At 36.7% G+C, this 14,710-nt stretch overlaps 1 protein-coding gene across 1 annotated transcript in view; it reads left to right on the top strand.

Moving 5' to 3' along the window:
* LOC136821681 (protein APCDD1-like) overlaps positions 1-13,955 on the top strand; it is a 30,370-nt gene extending 16,415 nt beyond the window's left edge. Inside the window, exons 2-5 of the mRNA XM_067077893.1 lie at positions 8,842-9,011; positions 11,348-11,471; positions 12,095-12,280; positions 12,687-13,955. Of these exons, the coding sequence (XP_066933994.1) occupies positions 8,975-9,011; positions 11,348-11,471; positions 12,095-12,280; positions 12,687-13,875 (1,536 nt within the window). The 5' untranslated portion in view covers positions 8,842-8,974 and the 3' untranslated portion in view covers positions 13,876-13,955. The remainder of the gene's footprint in view (positions 1-8,841; positions 9,012-11,347; positions 11,472-12,094; positions 12,281-12,686) is intronic.
* The last annotated feature ends 755 nt before the right edge of the window (positions 13,956-14,710 follow it).

The following is a 14,710-nucleotide window of genomic DNA, read 5'->3' on the forward strand; positions in this document are numbered from 1 at the left end:
GAGATCTGGAGCTCTGGATCTTTTCTTTTACTCCAAAGATTCTCTTTTTCTTATCGTGTATTTTTTCAGCCGTTGACGCAAATATACTGAAACAGACGCGTTTTCTTTTTGTCGCATATTTGTCAGTCTTTTCTGTGGTTGAAGACAAGAAAACACGTTTGCTTTAGTCAGATCGTTATCATGTAATGAAATGTCTTACGAGAGTTTTGTACGTAGAATGTATTTTAAAAACACTTATTTAGTTCTTGTGTGTTGGGCTATTTTTTTTTAATCTACTGCCAATGGTTTTTGTGATGGTATGCAGTGAGTATGAGTAAGAAAACTCATTTCATATTAAACATATTAAGCACACCCTTGTCTCACAGCCCTGGTGGGACTTCTAATAAGAATTTATATCTAAATCCCATTAGGGATAGAAATTCTATTGTTCCAAGGTTGAAAAATCCAGGTTTTGGAGTGTTTTCCACTTAATTTTAAATGGGGATGAAAACAAAGTCAATTTTCCAGTAGGGTGGGTTGAAATTGTAGGGTATTTTTCCTATCGAGTAAGAAATGTTGGCCAAATTTTCAAAGCGGGGTGAGGACCCGCCGGTTATGTGACAAAGCATACTCAAACGATAGACAGCCCCTGCAAGGCTTCGAAGATTCAAATAGGTACCCTTAATAGGTGGTGCATAACTACGCACATTATTTTCCAAATATTCTTCCCTGGGTATGGGAGTATATAGAGCTGGAAAGCCTTGAAAGATGACTGGCATAACCAGACCTCAGAGCCAATACATATAAAAAGTGGCCCTTAGTGAGACAAATAGGTGACTCTTGAGTCATCTTGACCCGGTCAATATATATGGTGAATCCCGGGGGGGGGGGAGGTACTTAGGCAAAATGGGTGCCGGGTATGTGCGAGCCATATGGCCTTTTTCACACCCTCGAAAGTCCCTCAAAGGGGTACAAAAACTATTAATAAGCAATTGAGTCTCTGTAAGGGTTCCAAAATTAATTCCAAAAATCAAAAATCAGCTCCCTCAAAGGACTTTGACTAAAATTTAAAAATTTTGGCTCTGTAAGTAAGGTAGGCAAAAACGTCAAAAAATGGACAAAAGTTTCGAAATTCAGTCTCTCTCAGAGTCGATTTTCAAACTTTGGCTCGGACATACTCGTCATCTCGCAAACCTAACACCCCCTCCCCCCCGGATTTTTACTTTTTATTGTTTTAGTAACCAGCTTAGAGAAAAGTGGGAAGTCGAAAATCAACCCTTAAAAGCCCGCTCATACATCAGCACCTTTTTCCTACGGGACTCTCACTAACAGTAAATATTTATAGGGAATCTTGAAATTTTAGGTAAAGTTTTTTAACGAATCATTTACATCATACAAAACAAAAGGTACTTATTTTTTGTGGTGTTTCAAGTGTTTCCTGTTGTTGAAGAGAATATTTTCGTTTCCAACACGAGTGTTTTCTTGTCAACTTTTTCAAGTAGTTGTCGTATTGTTGAGAGTTTTGCAGAAATTTAAAATATGCGTTGATTGTCTACTCAGCATTTTTTGCTCAACCAAACTCTTGTCTTGGGCTGATTCGGTGACAGTCAGCAATTTTGCATGACCAGGCTCTTGTGTATTGTGTAAATCTCATTTTTTGTCTGAGGCCCTTTCGTATTGTTGAGAATTTTGCAGAAATTTGAAATATGTATTGATTGTCTACTCGGCATTTTTTGCTCAACCAAACTTTTGTTATGGGCTGATTCAGAGACAGTCAGCAATTTCGCTTGACCGAGCTCTTGTGTATTGTGTAAATTTCATTTTCTTGTCTGGGGCCCTTTCGTATTGTTCAAAGTTTTTCCAGAAATTTGAAGTATGTCATGAATGCCTAATTGGCATTTTTTACTTGACTAAACTCCTGTTTATTTTGAAAGAAGACAAAGTACTTGCAACAGCCAAAAAGGTGCCAAAGAATGTTATTGCATTTCATTCAGACAATTTCGCTAGACCAAACACTCCTGTTCATTGTGGAAATCCCGTTCTCTTGTCTGGGAACCTTTCTCAGACAAAGTACTTAGATCCCGATAGACTAGTCATGATATGGTGCCAGAAAAGGGCTTTGAACTCTCAAATATTTTTGTTTAGTGATCTGGTTAAATTGAGAACCTAGAATAAAGTGACCCACAATCGAGGGTGGTTTTACAGTTTCACTTTGCCAAGGGGATATGGTTTGCCTAAAATGAATGTAGTAAAGCCTAAATTGTGCTGGGGAGGAGCTCAAAAGAGATCTCTCACATCTGGTTATATCTAACTGACTTGACGATCCTAAAAGTATTTCTTCAATTTGTCCACCTCACCTATGTCCACCCTATCCGTCCTAACCCCGCATTGCGGTCCTGTAAGGTGAAATATTCCTCTCAAGAGTTTTTTCTTATGAAGCATTCAATTCTGTCGTCAAAGTACTTGACTTCATGTTGATACAGATTTGCATAAAAAGTGTTGATTTGTTTATTTTACAGACCAAACAATGTTTATTTTGCTGACCAACTTCAATATTTGTTTGGGTCAACAATTCAGGAAAAAGAGGTTAAGGACCTACTTCGAGTTTGAGGGTGGTATTAACGTAAGTTACTACTTGTGTGAGAATTGAACTTGAATCTTCATTGAGGAAGAACACACATTGATAATCCCCCCTGGCAGTCAAGAACACCTTCAAATTAGCCTATCATAGGCTGATTAGCCTATCATAGGCTATTTAGACTATTTTATATAGGCTATTTAGCCGAAAATCGATAAAAACCTCGATTTCTGACGAAATATAAATAGTCGCGTCTTCTCTAAGAAATACATGGTTTCTCAATGTCAGAGAAATGCTCATGACAAATTTTGACTTTGGATCAATTTTGGTTTAGGATATATTCCACTTTTTGGTACTGTGCATGCGAGGGTAAGAAAATCGGGCTTTTTAAAAAAAAAAAAAGAAAAAACAAACATGTATTTTTGCACACGGCACTTCATTATAAGAAATTAGCCTATAAAATAGATTTAGTTATATATTTCGTGTTTCCAAAATTGAATGTCATATCAGTTTAAGTGAAAAAGATTCTTTTGGCTTTGGGCAATGAAGTAATGGTGAAAAATAGACGCGACTATTTATATTTCGTCAGAAATCGAGGTTTTTATCGATTTTCGGCTAAATAGCCTATATAAAATAGTCTAAATAGCCTATGATAGGCTAATCAGCCTATGATAGGCTAATTTGAAGGTGTTCTTGACTGCCTGGCACACAACGTTGTTTTAACGTTCATCTAACGTTATATGAACGTTAAGGACGTCAGATAGACGTTGTTATAACGTTCAGTGCCAGCTGGTCCCTGTCTTTCGACAAGAAAACGAGTTTCATCTAAGAGAGTAGCTGGTAGCTGGGTAGGTAGGTAGCTGTTGGCTTATAATTCATCACTTCCGCGGCATTTTTCCTCTACAGCCATAACGGCTTTAACCTCCCGCACCTTGTTTTCCCGCGCGCTAATCTTGACGGACGATAACATCGTCTAGAAAACACTTCATGCTACACCTATGCAGAGAAGGGTGAACGACTGCATATAAGACCTCAATGATCAGGCCTTTAAAATCGGATCTTTAAAACATTGCCAAATTCGAGTGAAATTCGGTGAAAAATCGATCCTTATTTATGGTACATTTTCTTTAAATTTTTGCCCCTCCCTGGGACATGCAGGTCACCAACAACTCAAAGAGTGATTTCAGTAAAAGCCTGCTTAATCGTATAGCGAGCCAGGGAAAATTTGGCGTCGTAAAGTAGTCGATCTGAAATGGTTTGAAAACCAGTCAGTTTAGCCAAAATCCCCTTAAAAGCCAATATCCAATATCCAAGAGGGCCCATTTTCTTCATTGCTCCAATAAAATTTCTTGCGATACCCCAATCCAAGGTGTGAACAAAGAAAAACAATAAGCGAGTAATTTGGAGAGAAAGATATCTGAAAGGTGTCAAGACATGTCAGCAAGTATATATCAAAAACATCCACGACGGAGAGAATAAGACTGACCACATTTCCTTATATGGATAATGAAGGCTCTCCACTACAAATTTTGATGGTATTTTATACCCATTCACTCTTCAAGTGGCTGTGGACATTGTATTAAAGAAACAGTTTTGTTTGGTTTGGCATTTCATAAGAGTCATTTGCTTTGTGTTGGTATTAGTGCAAACATTGGTGAGATGATAGAGTGAGAGGCACAGCGTGTGATTTATGGTATTAAGAAATTGTAACGGTGATTAATTTCAGATTATTCACTTTCGGGAATGGTTTTAAAATCGTTTTATGAGTGGTCCTTGAAATTCGATACAGTTTGTAGGAATGTTTGGGTGGTTAGTTTTAGGGTGCGTGTTCGCCCGGTTTGGTATATTGGTGACAGATCTTTTTTACGTCGAAATCTCGTGTAATGTTACATCCCATTCTCACAGACCCGGTAGGATTTTTTCAGCCAGTGGAGATAAAAAAAAACGGCTGTAAACTTGACGGGGATTAATATTCTCATATTTTTTATGGCTTGGGGATTTCAATTCTTTTTTTTTCAAGCTAGAAAATTTACAATTTAGTGGGGATGGTAAAAATAGTATAACTTTTTTGCAGTTAGGATTGGTTTATTTGATTATTTTTAGGATAATTTTCCACCGGGGACGATATTTTGGACTGGTTTTCTAGCGGGAAAGGGTCCCAGTGGGTCTGCGAGAAGGGGGTGTAATGTTAGGGTTAGTTCGACGAAAGGGGTAGTAGAAGTGGAGTTCGAGGTTCGAGGAGATTTCATTCTTGTAAACAAAAGTACGAAATATTTTTATACTGGGTTTCGGAAACAACGATAAAATTCTTCGGTATTTCGGAAAACAGACCATCTTCATCTCAAATGGAAGGGGTGTTCAGCATTCTTCTCAATTCTTGTACCTGCTATGGGTGGGGGAAACTTTGTATAAGTAAACTTTATTCTTTGGCCCGTTAATGATTTCTATTTTCACCATTTTTCATGCCTATTGTTATATTATGCTGATATAAGCAAAAAATGTTTTTCTTTTTCTATTTCTGAACAAGCTTGCTCCACGTACGTGTCCAATCCAATGTGAAAAAGCTTGTGAATTAAAATTGAAGTAAGCAAACGATTTATTCAAAAGCAAAACCTTAAATGATAAAGTTACAACAGCTTGATGGTTTTTTTTGGGGGGAGATTATTTTTCAATTTTAACTTTTTGACTCACTTTGTTTGGTCAACTAACCTCTCACGCAGAATAAAAACATTCGACATTTAAACCAGAGGAAATCAAAAATGAAGAGGGTATCAAAAAAATCTCAAGTTGTGAAAATCTCATGATTATTATAGACCACTCGAAAAATTTTCTTTCCCCACTTGAAAAAATTGTGACAACTGTTAACTTAAAGAGATAATCTAGTCATAATAAAATAATTATCGCACTCTTGACACCCTTAAGTGTGTTTACCAACTTCGCCATCTTAAGGAGATAATCCCGTCTGAAATATGAAGTGAAATATCAATCATTTATTTTGTTAATACACTTAAAGATCTTAAGGGGATAATTAGCTTATCGGGAAGTATCGGTCAAGGGCACTCCACAACTTCTTGATTAACTTTAACAGTAACTTTCTTTCGTTTTAACGTACTAAAGCTTCTTAAACATAGATTTATAAAGCCCGAAGGGCTAGATGTCGTGCTTCGGCTGAAAATTGTGCCAAGGTTAGGTAGAAGATTCTTATCAAGTCACGTGACATTACATTACAATAGAATTTCAGCGCTTGAACAATCAGAAGCTTCGCGGGTTTTCGAAAACAATGGCAACAAAAATTTTTCCGATATTCACTTTTTTTACCTTATTAATCTATGTTCTTAACAGTAACATTTGTTATTTACCCACTAAGGTATTACAGAGAGATATACATACAAACCAGTTATTGACCTATGCATGATGCAGACAATGATTAAACAAGAAGCCCGTTGGGCGTGAAGGCCCAGCGAAAAGTAACGTGTTGAAAACGAGCGTGCAAAACAGCAAATGTATGACCATGTTGATCAAAGACAGGAAAAATATTTTCAAAGTCACCGCGGTACTTCTCAATAGTTAGACGCTTGAAACTTTATTGAATGGTCTCCATTCCAACCGGGTCTACAGGCGCAGGTTCACGGTTGAATACTCTTGGGTACCTAATAGCGGGGGGGGGGGGGGTTTGGAATAAGCGGGGGGGGGAGGTTGGAAAAAATCTCAAAACTTAATAAGCGGCAGGGGGTTGGAATAAAAATGTCCTAGATGGAAAATTTCCATAAATTATGCGCGCCCATAGAAAAATACCCGCAAATATATAGTGAGTGGGCGCTTTTTAACCAATTAGGTGCACTCACATATGCAGGGAGAAATATCCATGCAGGCATGTTAGTTGGACCAGACTGTAAACCAGAAAAATAATCTTTAAAAAACTAGACAGTGAAATAGTTTACAGTCTGCATATCCAGGCCAATAAAATTCATGTGGTTAATGTGAGTTAACAGTTTAATGTGACAGATCCAGAAATGATCATTTTCACTGTTCATGCATTGCAACCATGAAAAATGTTTCAATATAGTTCAAATTTACCCATGAGCTGCATTTTCGTGTCCATTAACAAATTCCAGAATCAGTTTATACTTTTTAAACAATAAATAATTATGTGAGTCGAGTTTGAAAAATCAAGCCACCGATCGTTTAATGCGACAGATCCAGAACAGAAATGGCCATTTTATTTCATCATCATCATCATTGCTCGACCGCAGTCGAGACCATTTTTGAAAAGACTATTTCATTTAATATACGTAGAATCATGAAAAAAGTCCCAATCTTGTTCAAATTTACACATTGAGCTGCATTTTAGTCTCCAATAACTTAATTCCATAATCAGCTTACTTGAAATAATTCTGTGTCGAGTTTGAAAAATCAAGCCACCAATCGTCAAACGAGACAGAACCAGAAATAACCATTTTCACGCGTAACATCATGGAAAAAGTTCAAATCTTGTTCGAATTTACACACGAGCTCCATTTTAGTGTCCATTACCAAATTCCAGAATCAGTTAACTTGTAATAATTATGTGTTGAGTTTGAAAATCATACCACTCCACGCACACGTCCCACCACTGACTGTTGTTTTGTTGGTAAAACAGCAGCATATCCAGAAGTGACTGTTTTCTTGTTTCGCATCAAGAAAAAAGTTCCAATCTTATTCAATTTTACACATCAGCTGCATTTCAGTTTATTTATTTCTATATCGGAAGCCATTATTTCCTAAAAATAAAATCTTTTTGAAAACAAGAAGCTAAAAAATGAAGGTGATTTTTAGGTAGAATTTTCACTCATAAAACTTTATTAAAACTTGAGCAAAGACTATAAGATATGACAGAATATTGAAAAAGGTTTATAAAGAAAAATCATTACAAAATTTCTTTGGTTTGAAAGTCTCTTGACCACTAAAGCAAAGAAAATGTTCAAGAAAGTATGAATCAACCTCCTCGCTTCGACCGCCATCTTCTTTTGTTTTGAAAATTGTTTTGAAGGAGCGCGGAATCAGAAAATATATCTTTTATAGCCAGTATCCGACTTTAGCAAGCTTTTCCCTCTCCAGACGGCAAAATTAAAAAGTGTGTTACTGGTTTTAAGCGCCGTTTCTACCAAAACGGACGGACAGACAGCGGAAGGAAGAGGACGGAAAGTTGCAAATGAAAGGCCCTATCGCTAGCGCTGGGCCAAAAATTGTTTTAGTGTTATACTTAGTTCTCAACTTCAGTTGAGCTAGAATCTGACAATGTCGGTCTGTCTGTCTGTGTGTCTGTCTGTCCCAAAACTTTGGGGCAGCCTGGAGATTTCAATAATTGTCGGATTTGGCTGAAATTTGGCACACTTGTTCCTTGGGTTAATATTTGGGGATCCCTTTTTCATTTTTCAAAAATTTTAATTTTTGGGGCCTGGGGACGAGTTTTTCGCCAAAACGAGGCTAAAACTTTGGGGCAGTCTGGAGACTTTAAAAACGATCAGAGTTGGCACTTGTTCCTGACCAGAGTCTGGAAAAGTGACTTCAATAATAAGTTTTAAAGTTAGTTTTTTTTGCTACAATCGGGCCTTTTTGAATAATTTGAAGTTACTGAAGTTGATCCCAGTGCGTTTGACTATATACGAATTAAGGATTTAATTTAATTAGGAGAGTTGATTCACTCATAAGTAAACTTTCTGCAACACGAGAAGGGGTTAAATTTCTGAAATAATTTCAATAATTCTATAAGGACTTTACAATTTAAATTTTGTAGAAACCGGCGTGGTATAACACTCTCAATCTTTTTAAACTTTTGTGACTCTTTTAGTCTTTTTTGTCAGTGGTATATATTTGTCAAATAAAATTATTATATATGCATACATTTTCAGAATGTTAATTTTTGTGTTGTTTCAGTTGACATATGTTTTGAGACGGAAAATTTTAAATATTTTCAGGACCAAGTTTAAGGCTTTGAATTAAAATTTTGGCTAAAAAATTAACAACATTGGTAGAAAAATGGGAGAGTTTAATCCTGTCACAACTCTGACATACCTATCTTTGATTAGGGGATCATTTTAACCTATGCTATAAGATACTTTAAGTTATGAAGTTTGTTTTATCGAAATTCTTAAGTCAATATTAACGAATTTAGATACCAATATTGGAAAAATATCAAATTTTCTCTCTCTGTGTCGATGTTTTTAATCTATCGCCTAAAATTTGAACAAATTTACTTAAATTAAGTGTACGTATTTTAAACTTAAATGATTTGATTTTTTTAGCATCAAAATTTACACGATTGAAACAACTTGTGGCTTGATGTGATTTCATTGAATCTTTTGGAGAAGCAATTTATTCAGTGAATATATTTGGAATCTGTCGTTAACGACAACCGGGAAATATTTTTTTATCAAGATGGTACCATTGCTGTGTTTGTCATTGATTGTTTTAGGTAAGTCACTATGTAAAGATATGTAATGATTTTCTTAAGCCTTCAAATCGAGAGCTAATATAATAAGTCTGATATATATGGTGAAGATCAGAGATCTGACCTCAAGGAGAGCAAGTGTTGAAAATACTAAATAAAATTGCAATGAAACATAAATAGGCACTAATATTTTTATACATTATACAGTATACAGTTTTGACTCTCGCTAATTCGAACTCGAAAAGAGAATATAATTTATTCGAATAACAGAGAGATACGAATAATAGAAGGTATCTTATGACCGTTTACCCTTGGGGGGACTGAGATTCAAAGATTCGAATAATAGAATTTCGAATTTGCGAATTTTTTACTGTATGTACCATCATCGATAAACTTGCATTCCATCCATCGCGAATTTCTTACGGGTACGGCGCCCACAATAATCCTATTTGAGGATTTGCATATCTGGTTATTTTCAGCGGGTACAGAAATCAGAGTATAATTTTCCACTCGGGATGATATTTTCACCTGATTTTCCAATGGGAAGGGTTCCTAGTGGGTCTGTGAGAAGGGGTCATAATCTTTTTTTAAATGAAGATTTTCTTGAAATATAACCGTTTTAAGTTTGGAGTTGCTAACCCAGCTGGCACTCAACGTTGTTTCAACGTTCATCTAACGTTAAATGGACGTTGTGAACGTTAGATGAACGTTGAAACAATGTTGTGTGTCAGCTGGGAACCGAGTACCGAGCCTAAAGAAATTAACTGCTAATGTATTCGTAATAATGACTTACAGTAATGCAATATGTATTGATTTCAACAAGATATGAATTCAGGAAATCAATATTTTTAAAGGGAAATCATTCCGGAACGAAACAAACATATAGTCAACACTCGAAAACATGTTAATTTTAGCATAGGCTCGCTAAGAAGTTTTACAAAGATCACGAAGCAAAAATATCGCAATAAAAATACTTTAAAATGCATAGGACAAAAAACAAGCTGTTAGGAAAGAAGCCCTATGGTTAAAGTTTTACGTACTAACCTTGGCAACCAACGGGAGTGTACCACTGAGGTTCGAAAAATGGACCCTAGGTGGGACTCGTTTTTTTGAAAATTTTGGCAAAATTATTGAAAAAAGTGACCCTGAATGGGATTGAAATTCCAAAATGTTCTCAAAATGTTCCACTTTTTTCCCCGATCCCCTAACTGATCTACTAAGTCTCAGGCTGCAAACAGTGATGACCCCGAGCACAGATATCCAGTTTTTTTCAAGTTAAAAAATAAAATCATAAATTATTAAATAGATAATTGAAACATATTATTTTCAAATTCAGGAATTTTTCGCCTTTTCGTCGCGTGGTCAAGCGCGTGCCGCTTAATTAATTAATTATCCCCCTAAACTCGATCCAATCCTTTTCTGACACATTTTTCTTTTGTCTATAGGTGCGAAAAAAGGACTGGGACGGTTTAAGTGCGATAAGTGGACAAAACATTGCCCGCGCGGCAATTGGCGGCTATGGTTGAAAAGGTGTATAAAGAAATAAGATATTTTGATTATGATATTTTGATGACGTAATGACAAGTTTACACAAGCTAACGATGACAAGGATACAAATAAAAACAAAGCTAAAATATACACCGTGACACAATTAGAGAGTTTAACCTTTTGAACTACTTAAACGTCTCGATGCAAAATAATATATTTACTTTCAGGCTGATCCATGTCACATCTAGAGATTAGATCTTATCGGGGGTTTTTATTTTTCTAAAAAAGCAATGCATTGTGGGGTCGTTTCGAGTGTATTACAATAGAAATCTCTTAGGAATTCCTTGAGGGAATTCTATTGTAATACTCCCAAAACAGTCCCACAATTTTAGAAAAATAAAAAACTCCGATCAATAAGATCTATTTTAATACACGAATTTGATGCAATGATGTTCCATTGGGATTTCCATAGACATTTTTATCCCCACTTTGGGAAGAATTCCACTGGGACTGTAAGACGGGGGTGTCTCTAAAGAAATACCTTAAGCTAACCATAATACCTTGAGACTTGAGCTTTAGGTTCCCAAAAAATGATTTTTTCATAGAAATGGCATATTTCAAAGCCCACAAAATGCCTTAAAATGTTTGTCGAATGTTTTAAAATAATTGGGATTTCGATAGAAAATTTTATCCCACTTTGGGAAAATTCCACCGGAACACAAAGTCTTAAAATATCTGGTGAATGTTTCAAAATAATCATTGACCTCGAAGCCTGATGTTCTTATATTTGATTTATAGCAAATTTTTCTCAGAACAAATTCTGGTTTTAATACAACGAGTTTAATGAAAATGATTTTCGTCTTCATTTTCAGGTTTCTTCGGTGTAGATGCTTCGAATGAGAAATGCATCAATTACGCCAAAGACATCTATCACCACCATGAAACGCAAGCTTTCATCGCGTCCGATGAACCAAGAGGGACATGGGTCTCCAGCAGGTAAGATTAGTGTTGTTGTTTTTTTTGCACCGCCGTTGAGATCAGAATCGATAGTGGTCTTGACGCTTTACTACTAATCCGATCATTCCACTGACCTTTATATATCCCTAGACCAAGTTACTTAATCTCGGCCAGCCAAAAATCTTTGATCGGAGTTTTTTTTTTTAATGGTACCCTAATGGCGGCACTACTCAATAGCGGTGAAAATACATCGAGAGCGCTAGATCTACTTGTCCTCGAATACTTTTGATGATGTAGCGCCGTTAGACGTTAATTTTTAACATTGCAATTGCCTCTTCTCGGGTACCAATTCCAAAAAATTCCGATCAAAGATGGCGGATATAGCTTGGTCCAGGGATATATAAAGGTCGGGTAATTTATAAAATTCTGAGACTTTTGATTAACAACGAGGTCGTTTTAACAGAAGGAAAACACTCCTACCTTAAGTAGTTAATTCGATGCTGTTGAATGAATATGCTTGCTAGGCCAAACGCCTCGAATGGAGAAGTTTCTTATATCTAGATATAAGTACATCTATAGGGCTCTGTGCGTTAAGGATTACATTCATCTATGAGATACAGTTCTATATCCTGAATTATTAATTTTAATGTTTTTTACTCCAGGTGTGAACTTACAAGAGGGGGAAAAACAGTTTCCAAAATCAAATACTTGTATCGACGATTCGAGTTCGATGGTGGTCAATTATCCGCCAATATCTACCACTATTCAGACAGTTGGTGTACTAAACCGTCTTTTACGGTCAAATTTGACGGTCGTTATGTTATACACCAGCGTAACTCTTCTTCGAGGTAAGTTTGTTTATTTTCTTTTAATCGAAAGTCTAACTTTTCAACAGGGACAAAAATAAGACAACATCCACTTTTCGAGCCCCAACGGCACCGTCAGTATGACGTCAGTATGTACCTTGGTACCTTTTCGGTACCGGCGCCTCCCTGTCGACCGAAAAGGTCAGTATGACTTCATTAGGCCAAATATTGCCTAGCCAGAATTCCTATGGAAAAGATTCGGCCGTTGTAATGGTGCTAATAATCATACAATTTAAGGTCCGATGACCCATTAGTCTAAGGCGTCGCGGCGTCGCGCCTTCAACCAGGAGTTCCAGGATCTAACCCCCACTTCTTCTTCATGTCCTGTAAAATATCGAGCACATTTATCTAATCAAGATTCTCAATTTTAACTTTCTTTTTTCTGCAGATTTGTCGTCTCAAATCCTAGTGATTTCAAATTTACCAACATTCGATTCAATGCTGGTGAACAGACCACTATTGAGAATTTTTTCACATTCATCATGGCGAAATGTCCTTCAGCGTTACCCAATTACTCCAGCATGGAATCGAGTGACAAGAAAATCGACTTAAAGAAATTAATCGGGAAAGACATACCGTTGGACAATTACGTATTAAGAAAGAAGCATTGTCGTTTCTTCTTAGGTCTTCATCCAATGTCTTACTCCAAAACACGCATGGTGCGAGATAAAACACGAAGTAAATTCACGACATTGTATTTCGGTGATATCCCACCATTCAAAACTCCCAACATGCATCAGTATGAGCTCAAACATTTCCAATACGGCCTTGCACGTGTTGATCGACCAGATTGTAAGATCTGTGCATTAGCTGAAAATGCAGACCAAATCCCTATTTTGCCGGCACCGACTTCCCAAGATGGTTTTACCGGACAATGGGTATCCGATAAATGTACAGCGATAGATGAAGATCGATACGCTACGGTCTTTTACGAGTTCAAGAAAGATGGTACGTTTAGTTACGCGAATACGTTATTCGATGACGGAGACTGTAAACGTAAAAGTCTTACGTATCGCGTCGGTGGAACGTATACGTCTTTCAACGTAGCTGATAACGTGAAAGGTCTTATAGGTTTACGTTTGATTTTGAAGTCTATGCAATTGACGCCGTATAGTAAACGTATGTTGATTTTCTTACGTGGTTCAAAACAGTGCGGGAGTGCGTGGAAGTTGGATGAGGAGCAAGATTTGACCAGCTCTGGAGGTTGTGAAGATTTATTCAGTCAGCGACTTCCTATCGAGAATCCGGTGTTAGTACGCGCGAACGCTTACGGAGAGCAACGTGAACTATACATAGAAAACTACATTCGAGGGATTGCATTTAGCAGTAAATGTGTACCATGTGACTCTGTAACGAAAGGTTTTACACCAAGGAAAACTACACCACAACCAGAGACTAATGAGATTGAAATTTCTACAGTACCGAACCCAAACAAAGTTGCTGTCGATGATCAGATAGATAAGATTTTGAAGAATTATAAAGAGCAAGGCAAAGGACCTCATTCATCTAGTAAGGTTTGTCGATGTTCTCTGTTGACTGTACTTTTATCGGTGGTTCTATCATTTCTGATTTTATGATTCAATATCAAGGATAGTTTTACGAAAACATTAATGAATCTGTAATTGAATGTGGAGGTTGTGAAAGACAAAGAGTTAAAGCTCAACACTGCCGAATTGAACTGTGGTTATATCAATTCTTATGTTATGATAAAATATCAATAGCAGCAGTTATCCATTGATGGGTTTATATAATTGTAAGCGGAGAATGCAAAAGACAGACCTTGGCCCCGGAGCTGCTGATTTTCACAGAGGCATGCTTCAGATGGAGATAAATTGCTCTTCTTGAGGAAATTATATTCATTTCATGGAGGACAAATAAATTTTCCAACAAGACTTTTAAATGTTTAAAATGGTTTAGTTATTGGAGAATAGATAAAATGAGATTTACCATAGTTGAAAAAACTGAATGTACCTGTAAGAAATTGACTTGCATACAATGTAGCCTAGAAATCTAAGCTAGTTTGATTCAGTCACTAGGATAAATCTGATGGTAAGTTGTGGCTGAATAACAGTATTCCAAGGCAAACTCAAAAGTTTTAAAGCGCCGAAAACGCTATATTGCTTAAGCCGTGTGTCTCACTTAGCCTTGTGATTACGGGTTTAGTTAACTAGACTACATCAAACGTTGTTTTAACGTTAGATGAACGTTATCACGATGTTCGGTGCAAGCTGGGTTGAAATTGTGAGGATTTTGACCATAGATTTACAAAGCCTGAAGGGCTAGATGTAAAGCTTTTGCTGAAAAGTGTGCCGTGGTTAGGTAGGTAATCCTACCTAAGTCACGTGACATTACAATAGAATTTCATTAGAATTTTCGATTGACCAATCAGAAGTTTCGCAGGTTTTCGAAAAC

This window comes from Clytia hemisphaerica, unplaced genomic scaffold (genome assembly GCF_902728285.1).
Source record: "Clytia hemisphaerica strain Z4C2 unplaced genomic scaffold, Clytia hemisphaerica genome assembly, whole genome shotgun sequence".
In the NCBI taxonomy this organism is placed as follows: Eukaryota; Metazoa; Cnidaria; class Hydrozoa; order Leptothecata; family Clytiidae; genus Clytia; species Clytia hemisphaerica.